Source organism: Oncorhynchus keta, chromosome 34 (assembly GCF_023373465.1).
Source record: "Oncorhynchus keta strain PuntledgeMale-10-30-2019 chromosome 34, Oket_V2, whole genome shotgun sequence".
In the NCBI taxonomy this organism is placed as follows: Eukaryota; Metazoa; Chordata; class Actinopteri; order Salmoniformes; family Salmonidae; genus Oncorhynchus; species Oncorhynchus keta.
The window spans coordinates 79,575,556-79,602,607 of record NC_068454.1 but is presented as its reverse complement, the minus strand read 5'-3'; the positions used below and the strand labels follow the sequence as shown (position 1 = coordinate 79,602,607).

Below are 27,052 nucleotides of genomic sequence, written 5' to 3'. Positions count from 1 at the left end.
GAATCTCATCACAGACAACTTTAACATTTTAGCTAATTAGCAACTTCACCTACTTACTACTTTTTAGCTACTTTGCAACTACTTAACCCAACTCCTAAACTAAACTCCTAAACTTAACCCAAACTCCATACTCACAAAAAGGTTATTTCTCTCAAATGTTGTGCACAAATTTGTTTACATCTTTATTTACTGGGGTTGGCTGGGCCTGGCTGCCCACCCATGGCTGCACCCCTGCCCAGTCATGTGAAAACCATGAATATATTTAGATTGACTGATTTCCTTATATGAACTATAACTCTGTAAAATCTTTGAAATTGTTGCATATTGCGTTTATATATATTTTTCAGTATATTTAACAGGTGTTATTGTGGATGTAGCAAAATGCTTGTCATATTGTACATTTTGCAAATTCGAAACATATTATACGAAATGGGATGACTGCGACAATTTAATACATACCGTACGAAACGTAACATATACAACATTGAGTGCCTCTGATTTACATAAAGAATAATACGAAATGCTCTGAGACCAGGCTCTCAGACGTCGTCTCTTGGATACACAGGCTAAAACACACAATCAGAGGGGCGTTGCCTGCTCGCTTTAAATTCTCGTAGTTCTTGCGCAGTTTGATACTTCCCCATCCTGTTCTCCAGCAGCATTCAGTTCTTCGGTAAGTAACCGTTTTTCGCTTATTCTATACAGTAGCGTCCATCGTTTAACGGAGTAGGTTATCTACTGTAATAAACAGGTCTCAAGCAACTTTAATAACTGTTTCGGGTTTATATAGTGTGCCTAGCTAATGATCTGTCTCGTCAATGGCAAACAAACAGTCTTTGCTTGCTTTGATTAAAAAATCAGCTATTATATGGTTTGGTATGCGGTTTGATGGGCCATACTATTTACTGATTGACATAATGTAGTCTTATCTATACCTAAACCTTTTCATGTTTCATTTGTAGGCTATAATGTTTTTGTTTTAGAACTCTGTTAGACCTACAAACGTTTTTCTCTGCCGGTTCATGTCATTTTATAGGCATTACTCACCAATTATCTATCATCAGCCTGATTTCTTTACACTGAACTGTTGCAAAACCAGAGGTTAAAGGGCAGTCTACACCGTGAGATATGTTGTATGTTCCCAAAAGAAAGGGGGGAGGCACTAAAAGAAAGAGGGGTCGACAGCAGAGGGAATGTGTGCTAAGGGGGGGGGGAACAACTTTACAGCAGCCAAGGAATGTGATTACAGAGCCAAAGAAGGCCAACTCCTATCCTCTCTAAAAGTGCATTGTTTGTTTGCATTAAAGACTAATTTGTAAGTCGCTCTGGATAAGAGCGTCTGCTAAATGACTTAAATGTAAATATGTGGGGGTAGGCTATATTATATGTCTAATAGAGATATGAAGTAGTGATTTCATGGAACTGGCCTGAGTTGGGTTTGAACCAGCAGCCTGGCTGTTGCAGGATCTCCAATGTGTAAGTGTACTTAGATACAAGGACAAGAGTAGTACACCCACCCTAAATGACAATCTCTCTCCCCTCCTCAGTGTGTCAATATCTGCAGCCATGCCATCTGAGTTGGAGCGTTCCATGGAGTCCCTGATCATGGTGTTCCATCGCTATGCTGAAAAGGATGGTGACGGCAACACACTGAGCAAGAAGGAGCTCAAAGAGCTGATGAAGACAGAACTGGCCAGCTTCCTGAAGGTAACCCTGGCATCCCTCTCTCTCTCTCTCTTTTATGTCCCTCTACACTTTCTCTCTCATTCTGATCTCTCTCTCACTTTATTAAAGAGAATCCAAAGTCAATCTAACCCCCCCCCCTCTCTCTCTCTTACTCATTCTCTTCATCTCCTCCATCTCTCCTTCCCCCTCAGTCCCAGAAGGACCCAGCCACTATAGACAAGATCATGAAGGATCTGGACCAGAATGGTGATGGGAAGGTGAGCTTTGAGGAGTTTGTCTCTCTGGTGGTGGGCCTCTCCATCGCCTGTGAACAGCTCTACCAGCTCCACACCCAAAAGGTTGCTGCCAAGAAGTGAAGGAGGACAGGACAAGGAGAAGCAGAAATGGATGCTTTTCTATATGTCATTTTGCTTTTCTATATGTCAAATAAGTCATTTTATAACTAAGTCTTACTGTTGTGAATAAACACTGGCTTTCCCACTCTGTATCTCTGTTTGTCACATGTGTCTGACGTGTGTCTGTCAGTTGTATTTGTCCTGTAAGTGTAAGACAGAATACACAGTGCCAGTCACTTCTTCTTAGTTCAGTATTGATACTTCTTAGTAAACCTTAGTGCAAAGCCTTTCTAGTCCCTATGCTAAAACTACTATAACTACAAATGGATTAAATCAACGTTGTTTCAATGTAATTTGTTAACCTATTGTGCTGTGGAAAATACATGGGTAAATAACCTAAAGTTAAGGTTTTCTTACAAACTAATATAACTGCAATGTAACAGTATTTATTCAACTTGAGTATTGAGTAACATACACATCCATGTGCACCTTGAGACTACAGTAACAAATGTCTTCTTATGTAATCATAGAAAGCATGCATGTTCAAGAGCATGCAGAGATCTTCACAATTACTATAGCAGAATCTCGACTAGCATTGATAACTTGCACCATGTACTTGAATGTAATCTCAACTGAGGTCATTTGGTTGTGCTATTAGATTAAGCACAGTGATAACACATTAAATTGTATAAATAAACCAAATATCTGACATTGTTTCCCATTTGAACTTTGTGCTTTTAAATGGTTGAAAGCGCAGTGATAACACATTTAGCTGACAACCAAAAATCAAATGGATTTTTCCTAATTCATTTGGTTTTGATATTAATGGTTAAATGCATAGTGAAAACACATTGGAAATTTAACTTCAAATACAAACAGTGCAGTTATGCCCTCCATAAGGCAATCAATCAGGCAAAACTACAGTACAGAGACGACGTGCAGTCGCAATTCAACGGCTCAGACACGAGACGTATGTGGCCTCCAGATAGTCCTGGATTACAATCACACCAGCGGGCACTGACGTCTTGCTCCCAGACAAGCTGGTGAAGGTAGGAAACACAACTATGCTGCCAGGAAAAATAACAATACAGGTGCATCAATGCTGGGACCGAGAAACTGAAAGACAGCTTCTATCTCAAGGCAATCAGACTGTTAAATAGCCATCATTAGCCGGCCTCCACCCAGAATCCTGCCCTGAACTTAGTCACTGTCACTAGCTGGCTACCACCCGGTTACTCAACCCTGCACCTCAGAGGCTGCTGCCCATGTACATAGTCATGGAATCACTGGTCACGTTAATAATGTTTACATACTGTTTTACTCATTTCATTTGTATATACTGTATTCTACTGTGTTCTGGTCCATTGCTCATCTTAATATTTATATATTTCTTAATTCTGTTCTTTTAATTTGAGATTTGTGTGTATTGTTGTGAATTGTTAGATACTACTGCACTGTTGGAGCTAGGAACACAATCATTCAGCTACACCTGCAATAACATCTGCTAAATATGAGCATGTGACCAACATTTTATTTTGATTTGATTTGAAACTTTTGGCTGTCTTTTTGAGTGGGTGAAAACAGGCTGTAATCTTATTGATCATCATATCAACCGAGTATTACCCAGTTCTCCACGTTGAAATGATGTGGTGGTAAACACAAACATAAACAAACTCATCAGGGAATACTTAACATGACATATTTAATGCCACACATAGTCTAATCTCTCATGGACAGATCTACTGGTACCGTAGAATCTGTATGAGGCTGAACAGGAAGTGTAGGATAACGAGCAGCAGTAGTTCTGCTTTTGTTTTTTTTCCTCACTGGTTATTTGGACAAATCATGATTTCACAGGTCTCAGCATCTTTCGAATTTCGGTAGGGGAGGGGACATTCAGCACGTAACTTGCAGAGGGAGGATGGAGCTCCTCGTTCCGGTTCTCCTCCTCGTTCTAATAGTCAAGCAGCTGAATAATTACCTGTGTTAACCTAGATTACACATATCCCTTTCTTGCTTGTAATATTAACTCATGATACACAAATCTTTACTAAAAATAATTTAATTTATACTTTATTATACCTTTGTGAGGGTGACTTTGTGGATGAATGTGTGTCAGTCTGTCTTCAGCTCCGTGGTTAACGATGTGTTGATTGTGAAGATCAAAATAATCCAAAACTCACCAATAGATGTCATGAGAACTCTTAAAGTACTGCTTGTCCTCCATCTCTCCTCCCTCTCTTTCCTTCCTCCCTCAATGATGATATCGCTATGCCACAGTTTCTGTTTGTTTGTTAATTTGGGCTATGACAGTCTATTATGAATCAGTCTGACAGTATTTTTGACAGTATTTAAATCTAAAGACATAATGGTTTGAAAGTGACTGAAATGCATCAGAAAGGTATTGGGAAGTTCCAAAGATCATTAGGCAATAATAATGTTGCATGATTTTCTGTGTAGAAAAGAACATCATTGATTATCTTTTCCCCTCAGTCTGATTTATTGCCCGGTTTGCCAACTTGGTGCTAAGACTTGTGGACATAGTAAAGGGACATTTTAGGTAGGTTACTTTTTAAATGTAGTCTGTTACAGTTACAAGTTACCTGACCAAAATTGTAATCGGTAACGTAACTTCTGAATTACCCAAATTCAATAACGTAATCTGATTACATTCCGTTATTTTTAGATTACTTTCTGCTTAAGAGGCATTAGAAGAATACCACATTTATGTTACCAATTGAACAACATCTATTGCAGGATAAATCAATGTTAAAGTTTACATAGCTGGCCAAATATGGATTTTACATTTTACTTCATGGGTTGGACTTGGAAATACGGAAGTATAGATTAGCCAAATTGTACTACCCGCCAACGTGTTCCTGAGAGTCTTATATTCAGTGATGGCGTCACAATACTTTGTAGGTTAAACCATTCAAAAGGTAGAGCCACACTTGACGGAAGATGTAACCCTGGTTCCATGAACCAAGCGCACATCTTCTCCCCATTTTCAAATCAGGTGATGGGAAGCACTGCACCATGGGCTCTGTTTTGGGCTGACTTTCAGTCAGTGCAGATGTCAAACACATGCTTGGCCATTTCGACCTGCAGGCACTCTTCTATTTTCTAACGCTAGGATTGATAATTGACCTGTCTCATATGATCTCGCTTGCGCTGAGGTGGAAGGGGTGACAATATCTGATGTGTGTCCTCAAACACTTTGCGGTCCTAACATGGTTGGTTACGGTATGGATTTTGACAGCGGTAGCGCAGCCTATCCAGCGGTGACGCGCAGTGCCCATATGCGCATTGGAACAAGAGATATGTGTTTTTTGTTCCGGTAAACCTCGTATTTAGAAAAAACAATAACAAATGTTTTTTTGCCATTTCGTTTCATTTGATAAAAAACAAGATTAGTCTCATTTCCAAAGTAGTCAAGACTATCGATAAAGGGCTTTGCAAATGAGACCTCTTTGAAATAAATCTTAATCACCAAAGCCTTATTAAAAAAATCAAGTTTGGGAGCAGAAAAACAATGAGTGGACATCCCTATTTATCTGTGTATTGTACATTATTTGATCTATGTATTGTACATTATTTTATCTATGTATTGTACATTATTTTATATATATATTCTACATTATTTTATCTATGTAGGTACATTATTATTAAAACATATATATTTTTTATTTATTTTACATTTCACCTTTATTTAACCTGGTAGGCTAGTTGAGAACAAGTTCTCATTTACAACTACGACCTGGCCAAGATAAAACAAAGCAGTTCGACACATACAACAACACAGAGTTATAATATAATAATATATAATATATGCCATTTAGCAGACGCTTTTATCCAAAGCGACTTACAGTCAGTCATGTGTGCATACATTCTACGTATGGGTGGTCCCGGGAATCGAACCCACTACCCTGGCGTTACAAGCGCCATGCTCTACCAACTGAGCTACAGAAGGACCACCGGTAAACCTTACACATGGAATAAACATACAGTCAATAATACAGTAGAAAAAGTCTATATACAGTGTGTGCAAATGAGGTAGGATGAGGGAGGTAAGGGAATACATAGGCCATGGTGGTGAAGTAATTACTATATAGAAATTAAACACTGGAATGATAGATGTGCAGAAGATGAATGTGCAAGTAGAGATACTAGGGTGCAAAGGAGCAAGATAAATACATAAATACAGTATGGGGATGAGGTAGTTTGATGGGCTATTTACAGATGGGATATGTACAGGTGCAGTGATATGTGAGCTGCTCTGACAGCTGGTGCTTAAAGCTAGTGAGGGAGATATGAGTCTCCAGCTTCAGTGATTTTTTGCAGTTCGTTCCAGTTATTGGCAGCAGAGAATTGGAAGGACAGGAGACCAAAGGAAGAATTGGCTTTGGGGGTGATCAGTCAGATATACCTGCTGGAGCGAGTGCTAAGGGTGGGTGCTGCTATGGTGACCAGTGAGCTGAGATAAGGTTGGGCTTTATCTAGCAGAGACTTGTAGATGACCTGGAGAGGGGGTTTGGTGACGAGTATGAAGCGAGAGCCAGCCAAAGAGAGCGTACAGTTTTACGAGGGTATGTTTTGCAGCATGAGTGAAGGAGGCTTTACTGCGAAATAGGAAGCCGATTCTAGATTTAATTTTGGATTGGAGATGCTTAATGTGAGTCTGGAAGGAGAGTTTACAGTCTAACCAGACACCTAGGTATTTGTAGTTGTCCACATATTCTAAGTCAGAACCGTCCAGAGTAGTGATGCTGGACGGGCAGGCAGGTGCGGGCAGCGATCGGTTGAAGAGCATGCATTTAGTTTTACTTGCATTTAAGAGCAGTTGGAGGCCATTTAAGAGCAGTTGAAGGAGAGCTGTATGGCGTTGAAGCTAGTCTGGAGGTTAGTTAACACAGTGTCCAAAGAAGGGCCAGAAGTATACAGAATGGTGTCGTCTGCGTAGAGGTGGATCAGAGAATCACCAGCAGCAAGAGCAACATCATTGATGTATGAAGAGAAGAGAGTCGGCCCGAGAATTGAACCCTGTGGCATCACCATAGAGACTGCCAGAGGTTCGGAACAACAGGCCCTCCGATTTGACACACTGAACTGTATCAGAGAAGTAGTTGGTGAACCAGGCGAGGCAATCATTTGAGAAACCAAGGCTGTTGAGTCTGACGATAAGAATGTGGTGATTGACAGAGTCGAAAGCCTTGACCAGGTCGATGAATACGGCTGCACAGTAATGTCTCTTATCAATCAATGGTGGTTATCATATCGTTTAGGACCTTGAGCTTGGCTGAGGTGCACTCATGACCAGCTCTGAAACCAGATTGCATAGCGGAGAAGATACGGTGGGATTCAAAATGGTCAGTAATCTGTTTGTTAACTTAGCTTTCGAAGACCTTAGAAAGGCAGGGTAGGATAGATATAGGTCTGTAGCAGTTTGGGTCTAGAGTGTCTCCCCTTTGAAGGGGGGGGATGACCGCGGCAGCTTTCCAATCTTTGGGAATCTTAGACGATAAAAAAGAGAGGTTGAACAGGCTACTGATAGGGGTTGCAACAATTTCTGCAGATAATTTTAGAAAGAGAGGGTCCAGATTGTCTAGCTCGGCTGATTTGTAGGGGTCCAGATTTTGCAGCTCTTTCAGAACATCTGCTATCTGGATTTGGGTGAAGGAGAAATGGGGAGGCTTGGGCGAGTTGCTGTGGGGGGTGCAGGGCTGTTGATCGGGGTAGGGTTAGCCAGGTGGAAAGCATGGCCAGCTGTAGAAAAATGCTTATTGAAATTTGTTAGGAATTTTATGAATAATGACTAAACAATATCTACATTTTAAATAGAACTATAACTAATTAAACTCTACTCTGTTTTATTATATCTGATTAATAATGTTAATTCATAAGCAAAGGATTGTGTGGCATGAAACAGGGGGTAATTAAACATAAATACCATTCCAGCTAGGTTGGGGAGGAAATGGATTGTGGGTTTTAAGTAAGCAGAAAGGATCGTTAACCTATGGTTGAACCGACTCAATTTAGCTCTGGGATGTTTAGATAAGGCAGAGAGTGTTTTCCTGGGTTTTCCATCATCTGGAACTGTCTTCTAAATAGTGATGGGGATGAAGGTGAAGATTCCAGAAGTGAATCTTGATAAGTGTGTGTCTGGAGTGATTGAGCGAGGGGGTTGGAATAAACCTTTAAACCTGTTTTGCCTTGGTCGATAGGAGGAAAGACATTTTATAACCTATGATGTCATATTTTGTATATAAACTGTTGTTCGTGGTTTCATGGCAGCGAGCTCCGAGAATAAATACTATTATCTAATTTTGATAAGACTGGTCTCTGTCTATTTTATACAAATAGGAATCTTACAAATTCTTATAAAATAGACTGAGTGATTTAATTCATGTACACACAGGAATTATGAAATTCCAATGACAAAATTCTCAATTATAGTTGATTCATCGGTGGTGACAGTGTTTCCTAGCCTCAGTGCAGTGGGCAGCTGGGAGGAGGTTATCTTATTCTCCATGGACTTTACAGGGTCCCAGAACTTTTTTGAGTTTGTGCTACAGGATGCAAATTTCTGCTTGAAAAAGCTACCCTTAGCTTTCCTAACTGCCTGTGTATATTGGTTCCTAACTTCCCTGAAAAGTTGCATATCACAGGGGCTGTTCGATGCTAATGCAGAATGCCACAGGATGTTTTTGTGCTGGTCAAGGGCAGTCAGGTCTGGAGAGAACCAAGGGCTTAATCTGTTCCTGGTTCTACATTTTTTGAACGGGGCATGCTTATTTAAGATGGTGAGGAAGGCACTTTTAAAGAATAACCAGGCATCCTCTACTGACGGGATGAGGTCAATATCCTTCCAGGATACCCCGGCCAGGTCGATTAGAAAGGCCTGCTTGCTGAAGTGTTTTCGGGAGCGTTTGACGGTGATGAGGGGTGGTCGTTTGACCGCAGACCCATTACGGAAGCAGGCAATGAGGCAGTGATCGCATAGATCTTGGTTGAAAACAACAGAGGTGTTTTTGAAGGGCAAGTTGGTCAGGATGATATCTATGAGGGTGCCCGTGTTTACGGATTTGGGGTTGTACCTGGTGAGTTCATTGATAATTTGTGTGAGATTGAGGGCATCAAGCTTAGTGTGTAGGATGGCCGGGGTGTTAAGCATGTCCCAGTTTAGGTCACCTAATACTTTAGAAAAAACAGATCCAGGGCACACCAGTCATTGGGTGGAGTGCATTTTTAAAAGTAGAAGCTTGAATTGTTTGGCTACAGACCTGGATAGTAAGACAGAAGAGTATCTTGAAGCCCCCTTTGTTCTATCTTGTCGGAAAATGTTATAGTTAGGGGTGGAAAAATATTTCAAAGCTAGGACATCCGGGTTGGCAGAGTGTGGTAAAGCATGAATAAAACAAACTTAGGGAGGAGGCTTCTGATGTTAACATGCATGAACCAAGGTTTTACAGACCGACAAGTCAACAAATGGAGCACCAAAGCTAGGCAGTGCAGGGACTTTTACATGCTAGCTAAAGGCTATCAGAATCTTGTATTGTAAAGGAGCAGGTTTTGTACATTATTTTATAAATGTATTGTACCTTATTTTACCTAGAAGTGTATATGTATGCATGTACCTTAGGTTAAGGCATTTAGCAGAGCTAGAGGCTCTACAGTGAAATAAGACAATAATCACTAACCAGGACAGTAATGCACCGTATGTAGGGTCCAGTTGAGTACCCCTCGAGCAGATTATTCGGTAGTCATCGTGAAGGATACCAGTATTCTACATTATTCTTCATCTATGTATTAGCTACAGCCTTATTTTATCTATGTATTCTACATTATTTTACCTATGTATTGTTACATTATTTTATCTATGTATTGTTCATTATTTTATCTATGTATTGTAAACATTATTTTACCTATGTATCTACAGTTATTAGAAATATTTAAAAGATATGCGAAGAAAAAGATGTAAAGATAAATACATGGGACACGACAAGACGAAGGACAAAGACGCCTGACTGCTACGCCATCTTGTATTGTAGTATTGTACATTATTTTATAAATGTATTGTACCTTATTTTACCTATGTATTGTACCTTATTTTACCTATGTATTGTACATTATTTTACCTATGTATTCTACATTATTTTATCTATGTATTCTACATTATTTTATCTATGTATTGTACGTTATTTTACCTATGTTTTCTACATTATTTTATCTATGTATTGTTCATTATTTTATCTATGTATTGTTATTTTATGGATGTATTGTTCATTATTTTACCTATGTATTCTACATTATTTTATCTGTTTTCTACATTATTTTACCTATGTATTCTACGTTATTTTATGGATGTATTGTTCATTATTTTACCTATGTATTCTACATTATTTTATCTGTTTTCTACATTATTTTACCTATGTATTCTACGTTATTTTATGGATGTATTGTTCATTATTTTATCTATGTATTGTACGTTATTTTATCGATGTATTGTACATTATTATCTATGTAATCTACATTATTTTATCTATGTATTCTACATTATTTTATCTATGTATTCTACATTATTTTATCTGTTTTCTACATTATTTTACCTATGTATTCTACGTTATTTTATGATGTATTGTTCATTATTTTATCTATGTATTCTACGTTATTTTATCGATGTATTGTACATTATTATCTATTTATTGCTCATTACTTTAGGCAGCTCCTGTTGTGCATAAAATGTGCATAAAACATCTGGTAGTGAAATGGGAAAACAAGAAGAATTTGGGTTGTAAAAAACATGGGATATTTATATATGGTCCCCATTCTGTATGGAGAGCTCTCAGCTCTGTCTATATATGGTCCCCATTCTGTATGGAGAGCTCTCAGCTTTGTCTATATATGGTCCCCATTCTGTATGGAGAGCTCTCAGCTCTGTCTATATATGGTCCCCATTCTGTATGGAGAGCTCTCAGCTCTGTCTATATATGGTCCCCATTCTGTATGGAGAGCTCTCAGCTCTGTCTATATATGGTCCCCATTCTGTATGGAGAGCTCTCAGCTCTGTCTATATATGGTCCCCATTCTGTATGGAGAGCTCTCAGCTCTGTCTATATATGGTCCATTCTGTATGGAGAGCTCTCAGCTCTGTCTATATATGGTCCCCATTCTGTATGAACAGCTCTCAGCTCTGTCTATATATGGTCCCCATTCTGTATGGAGAGCTCTCAGCTCTGTCTATATATGGTCCCCATTCTGTATGGAGAGCTCTCAGCTCTGTCTATATATGGTCCCCATTCTGTATGGAGAGCTCTCAGCTCTGTCTATATATGGTCCCCATTCTGTATGAAGAGCTCTCAGCTCTGTTTTGTAACTGGTGCTCTCATGATATGCTCTTTTCTATTCAGTTATGGAGGTTTGCAGTTGGACACCCACTCTGCTGTACAATGGACAGTTTAGTTTGAGTTAAATCAGGTCTCTCTCTCTCTGTCCTTTTCCCCTCTCTTATAGGCAGCTTGTGAGTTTCGGGAAGCTAATGTTCCTTAATAATAAAGAATTCCATGCATCTGTCTGTCATCACACTGGCAGACTTATGTAAAATATCCTAGAAAACCAACTATTCCTAATGTGATGAGAGGATTAGATAATTTAGGCTAATAATACAACTCAATCACTGTTTGTGTTAAAAGACTGCAGTGTTCAATGCATGGCTGCCCCTGTATTGGCGTAGAGGAGGCCTACGCTATAGGCTATGTCAGGTACCTTTCTTCTCCTTTCTTTCTGTGTTTATAAACACATTTCATGCAATTCCACGACACTTTATATGACTGGAGACATTAGCAGAATCTTTTATAATATGTCAAAAATGACAGGGTAGTATAGACCTATAGGATTCTGCTGACTCTGATTAAAATCAATTGTATAGCTAATAGGCTATGTGTTTGTAGATCGACTGAGCTGAATGAACCTATAGCAGCCAAGATGATAGTAGCTGGGGTCAAATTGCTTGTTTTTGCTGTTCTCCAAATAGCATTTGAACGTTTTCTAACTGTATAGAAATGCAGTTAATGAAATTGGGAACGGCCCCGCTCCTACCACAGACACATGGAGAGATCCAGAGAACCAGCAGATCCACCCCTCCTACCACAGACACATGGAGAGATCCAGAGAGAACCAGCAGGCCCACCCTCCTACCACAGACACATGGAGAGATCCAGAGAGAACCAGCAGATCCACCCCTCCTACCACAGACACATGGAGAGATCCAGAGAGAACCAGCAGATCCACCCCTCCTACCACAGACACATGGAGAGATCCAGAGAGAACCAGCAGACCCACCCCTCCTACCACAGACACATGGAGAGATCCAGAGAGAACCAGCAGATCCACCCCTCCTACCACAGACACATGGAGAGATCCAGAGAGAACCAGCAGGCCCACCCTCCTACCACAGACACATGGAGAGATCCAGAGAGAACCAGCAGACCCACCCCTCCAACCACAGACACATGGAGAGATCCAGAGAGAACCAGCAGGCCCACCCCTCCTACCACAGACACATGGAGAGATCCAGAGAGATCTGTCAGGACCTCCCCTCCCAGCTGTCCCAGTCCAGTAAGAGAAGCAGGGAGGGTGGGGAGGAACCTCAGACCTCCACATACTCCAAGAGGAGCAGGGATGAACGCTCTTACACAATCCACAGGATGTCCCCAGGCACTGAAATTACTTTGAAGTTGATATGCTATTTGTCATGCTTGATACCTTTACTAATGAGTTTACTGATAATTTGGTAAGAATTTAAATACATATGTTTCTTGTTCTTTAACACTTGAGTTTTGTAATACAGTCACACACAGTCGGCTAGTTAAGAAGAGGTCAATAATATCTGGATATAGAAAGAGGTAAGGGGCAGCCCATTACTGCACTGGGATACATCAGGGTCAAGACTGTTTCTTGGTGGTCTTAAACAAATCTACTTTGAAACAAAAGTATACACCTGGTTATAGGCTTGTGTCAATATATTCCATTTTGAGTTTGCATCCCAATATTACACGTTTTATACATCATAGAAGACTGAAATATAACAAAACCATTTGACATAGAAACACCAGACTTTGTGTTTTAATTTGTATTTATTTATGATCAAATATGAAATGATGAAAAATATGAATAACATTACACCCATGAGACCACTAGAGGGCCATGAGACCAGTCCACCTGGCCATGCTGCTGCTCCAGTTTCAACTGGCCTGAGCCCTAGGACCATGCCCCAGGACTATCTGACATGATGACTCCTTGCTGTGCCCAGTCCACCTGGCCATGCTGCTGCTCCAGTTTCAACTGTTCTGCCTTACTATTATTTGACCATGCTGGTCATTTATGAACATTTGAACATCTTGGCCATGTTCTGTTATAATCTCCACCCGGCACAGCCAGAAGAGGACTGGCCACCCCACATATGCTCTCTCTAATTCTCTCTTTCTTTCTCTCTCTCGGAGGACCTGAGCCCAAGGACCGTGCCCCAGGACGACCTGACATGATGACTCCTTGCTGTCCCCAGTCCACCTGACTGTGCTGCTGCTCCAGTTTTAACTGTTCTGCCTTGTTATTATTCGACCATGCTGGTCATTTATCAACATTTGAACATCTTGGCCATGTTCTGTTATAATCTCCACCCAGCACAGCCAGAAGAGGACTGGCCACCCCACATAGCCTGGTTCCTCTCTAGGTTTCTTCCTAAGTTTTGGCCTTTCTAGGGAGTTTTTCCTAGCCACCGTGCTTCTACACCTGCATTGCTTGCTGTTTGGGGTTTTAGGCTGGGTTTCTGTACAGCACTTTGAGATATCAGCTGATGTACGAAGGGCTATATAAATACATTTGATTTGATTTGATTTGAATCATTTGACTGAAGGAAAGGCTACTTATACTACTGTATGTAACACAAGACCCAGAAGAGGGAGAGTCTCATGACTATCAGTGACTGGCTGTAATGTTATATATTATTTGTTTATTGAACCTTTATTTAACTAGGCAAGTCAGTTAAGATCAAATGATTATTTACCATGATGGTCTTACTAAATGACCGGCAGCAACAGGACATCAGCTTGGAATATCCATCACGTGTGTCAGAAGAACACATGCTTTGCCTATTACTTACGCCCAGGTTTCTTCTTCTGGTCAGGAGGACTACTGTGATGTATTAAACTGATGGTGCCAAACATGACCAATATACAGCCAACTCCTGATAAGTGTACATAGTGCATTACAGTTCACCAATCAACATTTTGGAGACTGAAGAATCTTTTGGCGATTGTGTTGCTTTTTATCGTTATCTGTTTGTGCCAGTTAAATGCAGGCCTTCATGACCGTCTCAAAGCCAATGCTATGCCAACATTAGGAGTTGAGTCCGGAGTGGCTGATGTGACTTTTCCTGTTTTTCTGCATGTTTCACCCTGCATGAGAGAGTTATGCTCCCATCTCTCTCTCTCTCTCTGTTCTCTGTATGGTGTTGCCAAGCTGACTGTTCTAGAAAATAGTAGATACTGATCTGCTTGACTGTTCCATAACACACAGGGAGTGGTAGGCCACTGTGTGCTGAGGCAGAGTGTAACTTGTGTACGCTGGGTGTCGGGATGCAAGTACAGGGAGTGACTTTAATAATAAATAACACAAGGAACAAAACAAGAAACACGAGTAGCGTACAGACATGAAACACTGAAACAGAAACAATAACGCCTGGGGAAGGAACCAAGAGGAGTGGCAGATATAGGGGAGGTAATCAGGGAGGTGATGGAGCACAGGTGAGTCTGATGAGGCGTTGGTGCACCTAACAATGGTGACAGGTGTACGTAATGATGAGCAGACTGGCGAACTTGAACGCCGGAGGGGCAGTATACGTGAAACAGAGACTAAGACCATACTGTAACAATGAGATAGAGGTGGTGGACAGAGGATAAGACCATACTGTAACAATGAGATAGAGGTGGTGGACAGAGGATAAGACCATACTGTAACAATGAGATATAGGTGGTGGACAGAGGATAAGACCATACTGTAACAATGAGATAGAGGTGGTGGACAGAGACTAAGACCATACTGTAACAATGAGATAGAGGTGGTGGACAGAGGATAAGACCATACTGTAACAATGAGATAGAGGTGGTGGACAGAGGATAAGACCATACTGTAACAATGAGATAGAGGTGGTGGACAGAGGATAAGACCATACTGTAACAATGAGATAGAGGTGGTGGACAGAGGATAAGACCATACTGTAACAATGAGATAGAGGTGGTGGACAGAGGATAAGACCATACTGTAACAATGAGATAGAGGTGGTGGACAGAGGATAAGACCATACTGTAACAATGAGATAGAGGTGGTGGACAGAGACTAAGACCATACTGTAACAATGAGATAGAGGTGGTGGACAGAGACTAAGACCATACTGTACCAATGAGATAGAGGTGGTGGACAGAGGATAAGACCATACTGTAACAATGAGATAGAGGTGGTGGACAGAGGATAAGACCATACTGTACCAATGAGATAGAGGTGGTGGACAGAGGATAAGACCATACTGGTGGACAGAGACTAAGACCATACTGTAACAATGAGATAGAGGTGGTGGACAGAGGATAAGACCATACTGTAACAATGAGATAGAGGTGGTGGACAGAGGATAAGACCATACTGTAACAATGAGATAGAGGTGGTGGACAGAGATAAGACCATACTGACAATGAGATAGAGGTGGTGGACAGAGGATAAGACCATACTGTACCAATGAGATAGAGGTGGTGGACAGTGGATAAGACCATACTGTAACAATGAGATAGAGGTGGTGGACAGAGGATAAGACCATACTGTAACAATGAGATAGAGGTGGTGGACAGAGGATAAGACCATACTGTAACAATGAGATAGAGGTGGTGGACAGAGGATAAGACCATACTGTAACAATGAGATAGAGGTGGTGGACAGAGGATAAGACCATACTGTAACAATGAGATAGAGGTGGTGGACAGAGACTAAGACCATATTGTAACAATGAGATAGAGACAGAGGATAAGACCATACTGTACCAATGAGATAGAGGTGGTGGACAGAGGATAAGACCATACTGTAACAATGAGATAGAGGTGGTGGACAGAGGATAAGACCATACTGTACCAATGAGATAGAGGTGGTGGACAGAGGATAAGACCATACTGTAACAATGAGATAGAGGTGGTGGACAGAGACTAAGACCACACTGTAACAATGAGATAGAGGTGGTTGACAGAGGATAAGACCATACTGTAACAAAGAGATAGAGGTGGTGGACAGAGACTAAGACCACACTGTAACAATGAGATAGAAGTGGTGGACAGAGGATAAGACCATACTGTAACAATGAGATAGAGGTGGTGGACAGAGGATAAGACCATACTGTACCAATGAGATAGAGGTGGTGGACAGTGGATAAGACCATACTGTAACAATGAGATAGAGGTGGTGGACAGAGGATAAGACCATACTGTAACAATGAGATAGAGGTGGTGGACAGAGGATAAGACCATACTGTACCAATGAGATAGAGGTGGTGGACAGTGGATAAGACCATACTGTAACAATGAGATAGAGGTGGTGGACAGAGGATAAGACCATACTGTAACAATGAGATAGAGGTGGTGGACAGAGGATAAGACCATACTGTAACAATGAGATAGAGGTGGTGGACAGAGGATAAGACCATACTGTAACAATGAGATAGAGGTGGTGGACAGAGGATAAGACCATACTGTACCAATGAGATAGAGGTGGTGGACAGTGGATAAGACCATACTGTAACAATGAGATAGAGGTGGTGGACAGAGGATAAGACCATACTGTAACAATGAGATAGAGGTGGTGGACAGAGGATAAGACCATACTGTAACAATGAGATAGAGGTGGTGGACAGAGGATAAGACCATACTGTACCAATGAGATAGAGGTGGTGGACAGTGGATAAGACCATACTGTAACAATGAGATAGAGGTGGTGGACAGAGGATAAGACCATACTGTAACAATGAGATAGAGGTGGTGGACAGAGGATAAGACCATACTGTAACAATGAGATAGAGGTGGTGGACAGAGGCGTAGACCATACTGTAACAATGAGATAGAGGTGGTGGACAGAGGGGCAGAATATGTGACACAGAGGATAAGACCATATTGTAACAATGAGATAGAGATGGTGGACAGAGGATAAGACCATACTGTAACAATGAGATAGAGGTGGTTGACAGAGGATAAGACCATACTGTAACAATGAGATAGAGGTGGTGGACAGAGGATAAGACCATACTGTAACAATGAGATAGAGGTGGTGGACAGAGGCGTAGACCATACTGTAACAATGAGATAGAGGTGGTGGACAGAGGATAAGACCATACTGTAGATTCAGCATCATTGGTATAGATTCAGCATCATTCTATATCTCATTGTGTGAATGAGATCAGTGAGTTCTCAGTGTGTGAATGAGATCAGTGAGTTATCAGTGTGTGAATGAGTTCAGTGAGTTCTCAGTGTGTGAATGAGATCAGTGAGTTCTCAGTGTGTGAATTTGATCAGTGAGTTCTCGGTGTGTTAATTAGATCAGTGAGTTCTCAGTGTGTTAATTAGATCAGTGAGTTCTCGGTGTGTTAATTAGATCAGTGAGTTCTCAGTGTGTTAATTAGATCAGTGAGTTCTCGGTGTGTTAATTAGATCAGTGAGTTCTCAGTGTGTTAATGCGATATGAAAACATTCTATGTGATCCATGTCTATTTTATCATGTTAAATTCAAAGATGAGGACTGAAAGACATCATGCCTAAACTCTTACCCCCTCCCTCCCTCCCTCTCACACAAACACACCTCCACTATAGGCTACAAACACTCACAATTAGGCAGGCGTTCTGTTCTCTATAAATTCTCTGTCTTTATAAAATCTTTCCCACAGTTTGTGCGCAGTAGATTCAGCATCATTGGTATATATTCAGCAGTACCCTACTTCCCACCCTGTTCTGTTAGCGTCTCTCCTCTGTTTGGTAAGTAACCGTTCTTCACCTATTCTACTATTACTATTGGTGTCTTTGGTTTAACAGAGGAGGTTATCTAGTGTAATAAACAGGTCTCACACAACTGTAACAACTGTTTCCAAGTGTGACTAGCTACTGATCTGTCTCGTCCGGCAAACTTGTAGGCTATAATGTTCATTAGTCTTCGCTTGCTTTGATTCAAAAATCAGTTCTTCTATGGTTTGTTATGCAGGATGACGGGACATTCTATTACTGATGAAGACATAATGTAGTCTATCTATACCTAAACCTTTTCATGTTTCATTTGTAGGCTATAATGTTTTTGTTTTAGAACTCTGTTCGACCTACAAACGTTTTTCTCAGCCGGTTCATGTCATTTTATAGGCATTACTCACCAATTATCATCAGCCTGATTTCTTTACACTGAACTGTTGCAAAACCCTTTCCTCTCCTGTCACACCCCTTTCCATCCCCAACTCCCCAAACTTTCACACTTATGATGATGGGTCACATAGTCAAGCTATGACAGAGGTTATTTAACCTCTATTTAACTAGGCAAGTCAGTTAAGAACAAATTCTTATATACAATGACGGCCTACCCCAGGCCAAACTTGGTTAAAGTCTACACAGCTAGAGATGTTGGATGTTCCCAAAGAAAGTGGGAGGCACCAAAAGAAAGAGGAGGAGTCAGAGGTAGAGGGAATGTGTAAACGAGTGGAAGATGACATCTTCAATGTCACTAAGTAACAGACTGTGCTTACGGAGACAAAGAAAGCCAACTCCCATCCTCCCTGAATGTGCATTGTTAATTAGTTTGCTTCAAAGGGATAGTTTGCTATTAGTCAGCATATTAGTGCCATCTATCAGGTATGAAGGGAAGACACAGATGCAGATCATGTCGAATAAACAATAGTTTGATGTTGCAAACAGGGGCAGGCAATAAACAGGGCAGGCAGGGGTCAGTAAACCAGAGCTGGGCAACGGTACCAGACGCCAGGCAGGCTCAGGGTCAGGGCAGGCAGGCAGGGGTCAGTAAACCAGAGCTGGGCAACGGTATCGGACGCCAGGCAGGCTCAGGGCAGGCAGGGGTCAGTAAACCAGAGCTGGACAACGGTACCGGACGCCAGGCAGGCTCAGGGCAGGCAGGGGTCAGTAAACCAGAGCTGGGCAACGGTACTGGACGCCAGGCAGGCTCAGGGCAGGCAGGGGTAAGTAAACCAGAGCTGGGCAACGGTACCGGACGCCAGGCAGGCTCAGGGCAGGCAGGGGTCAGTAAACCAGAGCTGGGGCAACGGTACCGGACGCCAGGCAGGCTCAGGGTCAGGGTAGGCAGGGGTCAGAAAACCAGAGCTGGGGCAACGTACCGGACGCCAGGCAGGCTCAGGGTCAGGGTAGGCAGGGGTCAGAAAACCAGAGCTGGGGCAACGTACCGGACGGCAGGCAGGCAGGCTCAGGGTCAGGGTAGGCAGGGGTCAGTAAACCAGAGCTGGGTAACGGTACCGGACGCCAGGCAGGCTCAGGGTCAGGGCAGGCAGGCAGGGGTCAGTAAACCAGAGCTGGGGCAACGTACCGGACGCCAGGCAGGCTCAGGGTCAGGGCAGGCAGGCAGGGGTCAGTAAACCAGAGCTGGGGCAACGGTATCAGACGCCAGGCAGGCTCAGGGCAGGCAGGGGTCAGAAAATCAGAGCTGGGGCAACGTACCGGACGGCAGGCATGCTCAGGGTCAGGGTAGGCAGGGGTCAGAAAACCAGAGCTGGGGCAACGTACCGGACGGCAGGCAGGCTCAGGGTCAGGGTAGGCAGGGGTCAGTAAACCAGAGCTGGGCAACGGTACCGGACGCCAGGCAGGCTCAGGGTCAGGGCAGGCAGGCAGGGGTCAGTAAACCAGAGCTGGGGCAACGGTATCGGACGTCAAGCAGGCTCAGGGTCAGGGCAGGCAGGCAGGGGTCAGAAAACCAGAGCTGGGCAACTGTAACGGACGCCAGGCAGGCTCAGGGTCAGGGCAGGCAGGCAGGGGTCAGAAAACCAGAGCTGGTCAACGGTACCGGACGGCAGGCAGGCAGGCTCAGGGTCAGGGCAGGCAGGGGTCAGAAGACCAGAGCTGGGCAATGGTACCGGACGGCAGGCAGGGTCAGGGCAGGCAGGCAGGGGTCAGAAAACCAGAGCTGGGCAACAGTACCGGACGGCAGGCAGGCTCAGGGTCAGGGCAGGCAGAGGTCAGAAAACCAGAGCTGGGCAACGTACCGGACGCCAGGCAGGCTCAGGGTCAGGGTAGGCAGGGGTCAGAAAAACAGAGCTGGGCAACGGTACCGGATGGCAGGCAGGCTCAGGGTCAGGGTAGGCAGGGGTCAGAAAACCAGAGCTGGGGCAACGGTACTGGACGCCAGGCATGCTCATGGTCAGAGTAGGCAGGGGTCAGAAAACCAGAGCTGGGGCAATGGTACCGGACGCCAGGCAGGCTCAGGGTCAGGGAAGGCAGGGGTCAGAAAACCAGAGCTGGGGCAACGGTACCGGACGGCAGGCAGGCTCAGGGTCAGGGTAGACAGGGGTCAGTAAACCAGAGCTGGGGCAACGGTACTGGACACCAGGCAGGCTCAGGATCAGGGCAGGCAGGCAGGGGTCAGTAAACCAGAGGTGGGGCAACGGTACCGGACGCCAGGTAGGCTCAGGGTCAGGGTAGGCAGGCAGGAGTCAGTAAACCAGAGCTGGGGCAACGGTACCGGACGCCAGGTAGGCTCAGGGTCAGGGTAGGCAGGCAGGGGTCAGTAAACCAGAGCTGGGGCAACGGTACCAGACGCCAGGACGCTCAGGGTCAGGGTAGGCAGGGGTTAGATAACCAGAGCTGGGGCAACGGTACCGGATGGCAGGCAGTCTCAGGGTCTTACTCACATCGGCTGCGGAGAGTGATCACACAGTCTTCCAGAACAGCTGGTGTTCTCCTGCATGTTTAAGGGTTATTTGCCTCGAAGTGAGCATAGAAGTAGTTTAGCTCATCTGGTAGGCTCGTGTCACTGTGCTTCTCTTTGTAGTCTGTAATGGTTTATAAGCCCTGCCACATCCGGCGAGTGTCAGAGCCGGTGTAGTACGACTCGTTCTTAGTCTTAATCTTAATCTGCCATTGTAATTTACCCCCCCTCATCCCTCTCATCTCCCCCTTCCTCGCTCCCGTCCTCAGTGTATCCTTCTCTCTGCAGCCATGCTGTCTCAGTTGGAGAGATCCATGCAGTCCCTGATCACGGTGTTCCATCGCTATGCCGACAAGGACGGTGACTGTAACACACTGAGCAAGAAGGATCTGAATGAACTCATGCAGTCAGAACTGGCCAGCTTCCTGAAGGTACCATAGATATCCCTCTCTCTCTCTCTTTCTCTCTCCCTCTCTTATATCCCTCTGTTTTTATCTCACTGTCCAGCAACACTTTCTCTGTCTTTCTCATCTCACGCCCTTTCCCTCTCGTTCTGATTTCTCTCTCTCACTTTATTAGAATAAAGAGAATCCAAAGTCAATCTAACCCCCCCTCTCCCCTCCTCCCATCTCTCTCTCTTCATCTCCTCCATCTCTCCTTCCCTCAGTCCCAGAAGGACCCAGCCGCCATAGACAAGATCATGAAGAATCTGGACCAGAATGGTGATGGGATGGTAAACTTTGAGGAGTTTGTCTCCCTGGTGGTGGGCCTCTCCATCGCCTGTGAACAGATCTACCAGCTCCACATCATGAAGGCTTCTGCCAAGAAGTGAAGGAGGACAGGACAAGGAGAAAGAGGAAGAGAAGCAGAAATGGATGCTTTTCTATGTCATTTTGCTTTTCTATATGTCAAATAAACCACTTTATAAGAAGTCTTACTGTTGTGAATAAACAGTGACTTTCCCGCTCTCTCTGTTTGTCACATTTGTCTGATGTGTCTGTCTGTTGTATTTGGCCTGTAATTTGTCCCGTAAGTGTAAGAAAGAATAGACAGTACCAGTCACTTCTTCTTAGTTCAGTATTGACACAACTACTTAGTAAACCTTAGTGCAAAGCCTTTCTAGATCCTATGCTAAAACTACCCATCAACGTTGTTTCAATTTGTCAACCTATTGTGATGTGGAATCTAAGTGGAAAGTACGTTGGATTTGCAAAAAGTAATTGACGTGAACTGTTTTGAGGGTGAAATTCCAACCACAGGATTAAACCATCATGTTAACCAAATTTCAACAGACAAATCTTATAAATATGTTGAATGTATTACTTTGAAACAACATCAGATCTTCAATGTAATATCCACTACTATCAGAACCAAGGTAAGGCCCAAATGCAGACTGTCAAAGTAACAATGTTTATTGTAGCAACAGGGCAGGTAAAGACAGGACAATGCAGGCAGGGATCGATAATCCAGAGAGGGACAGAGGTAAAGGTCGGCAGACAGGCTCAGGGACAGGCAGGGGTCGATAATCCAGAGAGGGACAAAGGTAAAGGTCGGCAGACAGGCTCAGGGACAGGCAGGGGTCGATAATCCAGAGAGGGACAGAGGTAAAGTTCGGCAGACAGGCTCAGGGACAGGCAGGGGTCGATAATCCAGAGAGGGACAGAGGTAAAGGTCGGCAGACAGGCTCAGGGACAGGCAGGGGTCGATAATCCAGAGAGGGACAGAGGTAAAGGTCAGCAGACAGGCTCAGGGACAGGCAGGGGTCGATAATCCAGAGAGGGACAGAGGTAAAGGTCGGCAGACAGGCTCAGGGACAGGCAGGGGTCGATAATCCAGAGGGTTGCTGGTAGGCTCGAACAAACAAGACGAACTGGCAACAAACAGACAGAGAACACAGGTATAAATACACAAGGGATGATTGGGAAGATCGGCGAAACCTGGAGGGGATGGAGATAAGCACAAGGACAGGTAAAACAGATCAGGGCATGACAACTATAAGAAAAAACAATATGTTGGGCAGCACCTACTGGATGGAGAGCTGATCTATCTACAGCTATCACTTTGGGAACCCATTTAGGGTTCTAACCAAGCCCAGCCCTGCTTAGTTTTTGTCACGGACTATTAACAATGGGCTAGCTTGAGCATGATTGTTGAGAAATCTCCACTAAATAGATTCTTGATGCTATTTAAGTAATTCCAAAAGGGTAGATTTAACAGAGCAAATTAAATGTAATCATATTTTATCAATCATATATCAATAACGTTATTTGCTTATATAGAATTGGGAAGTCATCAACAGCTGTTGTATAGGCCTAGGCTTTTCAAATGGAATCTACAAGTTAATAATAAATGTTGGATTCACGTCTCCATGTTAACCAACAATCCAAGTTAAAGAATAGGACTAAATCTGTAACGGTTTTCTTCTGGTGAAAGAGAGGCAGCGTGGTTAGTTTTGTGCATCTTTAATAACGATGAAAATACAACAATCTACAAAACAAGAAATGTGAAAAAAACGAAATAGCCTATCTGGTGCCACAAACACAAAGACAGGAACAATCACCCACAAAACCCAACACAAAACAGGCTACCTAAATATGGTTCCCAATCAGAGACCATGACTAACACCTGCCTCTGATTGAGAACCATATCAGGCCCAAACACAGAAACAGACAAACAAGACATCCAACATAGACTGCCCACTCAGATCACACCCTGACCAAACAAAACATAGAACATACAAAGCAAACTATGGTCAGGGTGTGACAAAATCAAATCAAACTGTATTTAAAACACATTTAAAATTTGATTTGATTTAGTACTATTCTTTAACTTATATTTTTGGTTGAAATGGAGACGTGAATCCAACATATTAACTATTAATTTGAAGACAAACTGGAATTGAAGCCAGACTCAGTGGCACAGATGGAACTATCCAAGCAGAAGATGCATCTCCCTCAAATGTTAATATTTGGTTCCATTGACAACCAAGCACAATTCAATATCACTTTTGCAATACAGTAAATAGTATACTAACTTGTCAACAAGATAACTAATGATAAGTTTGAGTTTATTTTATTTTTACAGGGACAGGGGACATTAATCAATGTTTCAGTAAAAGTGCCGGTTTTAGCCAGCCGGCTAATTTTCAACCGCAGTCCCTGGGCAGGTTATTAAAAACAATTACAATATAGACAATCATTGAGCAGTGAGCACACGCAGAGCAACATAGGACAAGCAAGATGTAGCATACAGACAGAGCAACATAGAACAAAAAGCAGCAAGACAAAATAAATAAAAGCAACAAAGTGTTTCCACACCTCACAAGCTACAGACAACATGGAAAGTGGCAACACACAGCTAGGGATTCTGATCACAAATCTGACTGGCCTTTAGCCATGTCTTCATGCATTTTGTGAAAGTATGATAGGTGGTGCAGTTATGTGTGTCTGATGGCAGTGTATTCCAGACATGGGAAGCTCTCACAGAGAAAACGGATTTACTAAAGGTACTTTTCCTTAAGGGAACTATACAGTTACCTCTCATGGTAGACCTTGTGGATCTGCTGCCATATGTTTGGCTTTTCTGTTTAGCAAAAGTACTGAGTGGAGGGGGAGCCAGGCCATTAAGGATCTTGAATACAAGACATGCGTCGGTGTATTGCACAAGATTTTCCCAACTCAAGAGCTCATGCTTTCTCAGGATGTAACAGTGATGATGGCTATTGGGCTTCCTATCAAGCACGTTGAGAGCCTGTTTGTAGACAGACTGAATGGGTTTTAATGTTGTACAGCAAGCTTGGGCCCAACTAGTCAAGCAGTATGTTTAGTGGGGGAGTATCATAGATTTGAAGTACAGTTTTGCTACCTCTGTAGTCAAACAATTTCGTATAAATCGGAAATTAGCTAGGTTGAATTTGGTTATCTGAATGACCTTTTTCACATGCTTTTTAAAAGAGAGGTTGGAATCAAGTATGATGCCAAGGTACTTAAAATCAGATACCACCTGGAGCTTCTCTCCTGACACATAGACACCTGGCTCAGTAGCATCTGTTGCCCTCTTTGTGAAGAACAGGCAAACAGTTTTTTTCACATTGAGATGCAAACACGAGTCACTGAGCCACTTTGTAACCTGGACCATTACAGTAGTGAGTTCTTGTGCAGCTTGTTGTTTGCTCTCTTTATGTTGGATTCACATCTCCATCTCAACCATCAATACAAGTTAAAGAATAGGATTAAGGCTGTGTCTCAGAAGGAACTACCCAAGCAGTAGTTACAGTGCATTCGGAAATTAATGACGAAGCAAAAACAGTTTTTTTCACCTCCCTGACCAAGAACCCGACGGGTTTGTGGCTGTCTAGATCCCTGCTTTTTGTTGTTTTCAATTTTCCCCGTGACCTGCCCTGTCTGGAACTGTGAGGAGTAACAGCCTAACATACGTTGCTAGTTACCATGACAAAGACCAAAGCCGGCGGGAGTACCGTTGAGGACAGTGTCTCTCTGTCACATGTGAAGGATCTTTTAACCTAACAAAAAGAGACCTGCAAGTCGTTTTTAATCAACAAGAAAATAGTTTCAAGTGTTTTGTCCAAATACTCGTGGATTCTACTCATGAAATAATGGATGACCTGACCAGAGAGGTCCAGGACCTGAAGAACAGTTTGCAGTTCTCCCAGGGTCAGCTCAACGAGTTGAAAGAGGAGAACGGCAAGATGGCAGCAATCTGTAAGTCATTGAGAGAGGACATCAGTTCTGTGTGTGAATCCATGATAACAATGATAAATTAGACAATCTCGACGGACAATCAAGGCGAAACAACATGGTTGTGGACGGAATTGCAGAATCTCCACATGAGACCTGGATGGAGTCTGAGCGCAAAGTGAGGGAAATGATCTCTGAGAAATTGAAGATGGACCACAGGAAGATTGAGGTGGAGCGCGCCCACAGGATTGGAAAACCCACCACCGGCCCAGGTGATAGGCCCAGGCCGATAGTAGTTAAGTTCCTGAGGTTCAAGGACAAGGTAGCTGTTCTGGAAAGAGCCAAGAACTTGAGAGAAACTTATATCTTCCTCAATGAGGACTGTCCTGAAGCTGTGCGCCAGAAGAGAAAATAACTGATCCCAGCCATGAATACTGCCAGAGCGCGTGGGGACATTGCGTACATCCCCTACGACAGACTCATTCTCCACCCTCCCTCCCAGAAGCCTGGATGGGATGAGAGAGCCAAGCATATGGGTTCGTAGCCTCAACCCCGCAGCACACACACACCAATTGATTAATGGTCTGCTGAATGTATATGTTTTTTTCTCTTGCTTTGTCTGCTCTTTTCAATATTATGTCTATCTCTGATAAGGGCTAAAAATAGGCCATATTAATATATGTAGCCTTAGAAATAAGGTTAATGAAATCAATAACTTGCTAACATCAGATAACAGTCATATATTAGCCATTTCTGAGACTCACTTAGATAATTGTCTAATGATCTCCCTCACTAGCTTTAAGCACCAGCCGTCAGAGTATTTTACAGATCACTGCACCTGTACTTAGCCTATCTGTAAACAGCCTATCTATCTACCTACCTCATCCCCATACTGGTATTTATTTATTTATTTATTTTTGCTCCTTTGCACCCCAGTATCTCTACCTGCACATTCATCTTCTGCCGATCTACCATTCCAGTGTTTAATTGCTATATTGTAATTACTTCGCCACCATGGCCTATTTATTTCCTTAACTTACCTCATTTGCACTCACTGTATATAGACTTTTTGTTTTCTTTTGTTCTACTGCATTATTGACTGTATGTTTTGTTTATTCCATGTGTAACTCTGTGTTGTTGTATGTGTCGAATTGCTACGCTTTATCTTAGCCAGGTCGCAGTTGCAAATGAGAACTTGTTCTCAACTAGCCTACCTGGTTAAATAAAGGTGTTCTCAACTAGCCTACCTGGTTAAATAAAGGTGTTCTCAACTAGCCTACCTGGTTAAATAAAGGTGTTCTCAACTAGCCTACCTGGTTAAATAAAGGTGAAATAAAAAACACATTTAAAAAAATAATTTGATGATACACCAGTAGCAATACA

General features: G+C 42.9%; 3 protein-coding genes across 4 annotated transcripts in view; all 3 read left to right on the top strand.

The window, feature by feature from the left end:
• The first annotated feature begins 521 nt into the window (after positions 1–521).
• Positions 522–2,171, top strand: LOC118367930 (protein S100-A1-like). Its single transcript, XM_035751672.2, has 3 exons — positions 522–673; positions 1,548–1,707; positions 1,878–2,171. The coding sequence occupies exons 2-3, from the start codon at positions 1,567–1,569 to the stop codon at positions 2,040–2,042; spliced, it is 306 nt and encodes a 101-aa protein (XP_035607565.1). The 5' UTR covers positions 522–673; positions 1,548–1,566; the 3' UTR covers positions 2,043–2,171.
• A 12,148-nt stretch (positions 2,172–14,319) lies between these two features.
• On the top strand, positions 14,320–21,953 carry LOC118367928 (protein S100-A1-like). 2 transcript variants are annotated; one of them, XM_052495285.1, is made up of 3 exons: positions 14,320–14,821; positions 21,261–21,403; positions 21,640–21,953. In XM_052495285.1, the coding sequence occupies exons 2-3, from the start codon at positions 21,263–21,265 to the stop codon at positions 21,802–21,804; spliced, it is 306 nt and encodes a 101-aa protein (XP_052351245.1). In that variant the 5' UTR covers positions 14,320–14,821; positions 21,261–21,262; the 3' UTR covers positions 21,805–21,953. The 2 variants fall into 2 exon arrangements, with proteins under 2 accessions (XP_052351245.1, XP_035607564.1); XM_035751671.2 differs by having other exon boundaries at positions 14,321–14,821; positions 21,242–21,403.
• The window catches only part of LOC118367927 (protein S100-A1-like), a 26,617-nt gene continuing 17,526 nt past the window's right edge, over positions 17,962–27,052 (top strand). Inside the window, exon 1 of the mRNA XM_035751669.2 lies at positions 17,962–18,076. The gene's annotated coding sequence lies outside the window, so the exon portion shown is untranslated. The remainder of the gene's footprint in view (positions 18,077–27,052) is intronic.

Coding starts and splice junctions, on each gene's coding strand:
- LOC118367930 (XM_035751672.2), top strand. CDS start 1,567: ATGCCATCTGAGTTGGAGCGTTCCATGGAGTCCCTGATCATGGTGTTC. Junction 1,708..1,877: donor AACTGGCCAGCTTCCTGAAG/GTAACCCTGGCA, acceptor CTTCCCCCTCAG/TCCCAGAAGGACCCAGCCAC.
- LOC118367928 (XM_052495285.1), top strand. CDS start 21,263: ATGCTGTCTCAGTTGGAGAGATCCATGCAGTCCCTGATCACGGTGTTC. Junction 21,404..21,639: donor AACTGGCCAGCTTCCTGAAG/GTACCATAGATA, acceptor TCCTTCCCTCAG/TCCCAGAAGGACCCAGCCGC.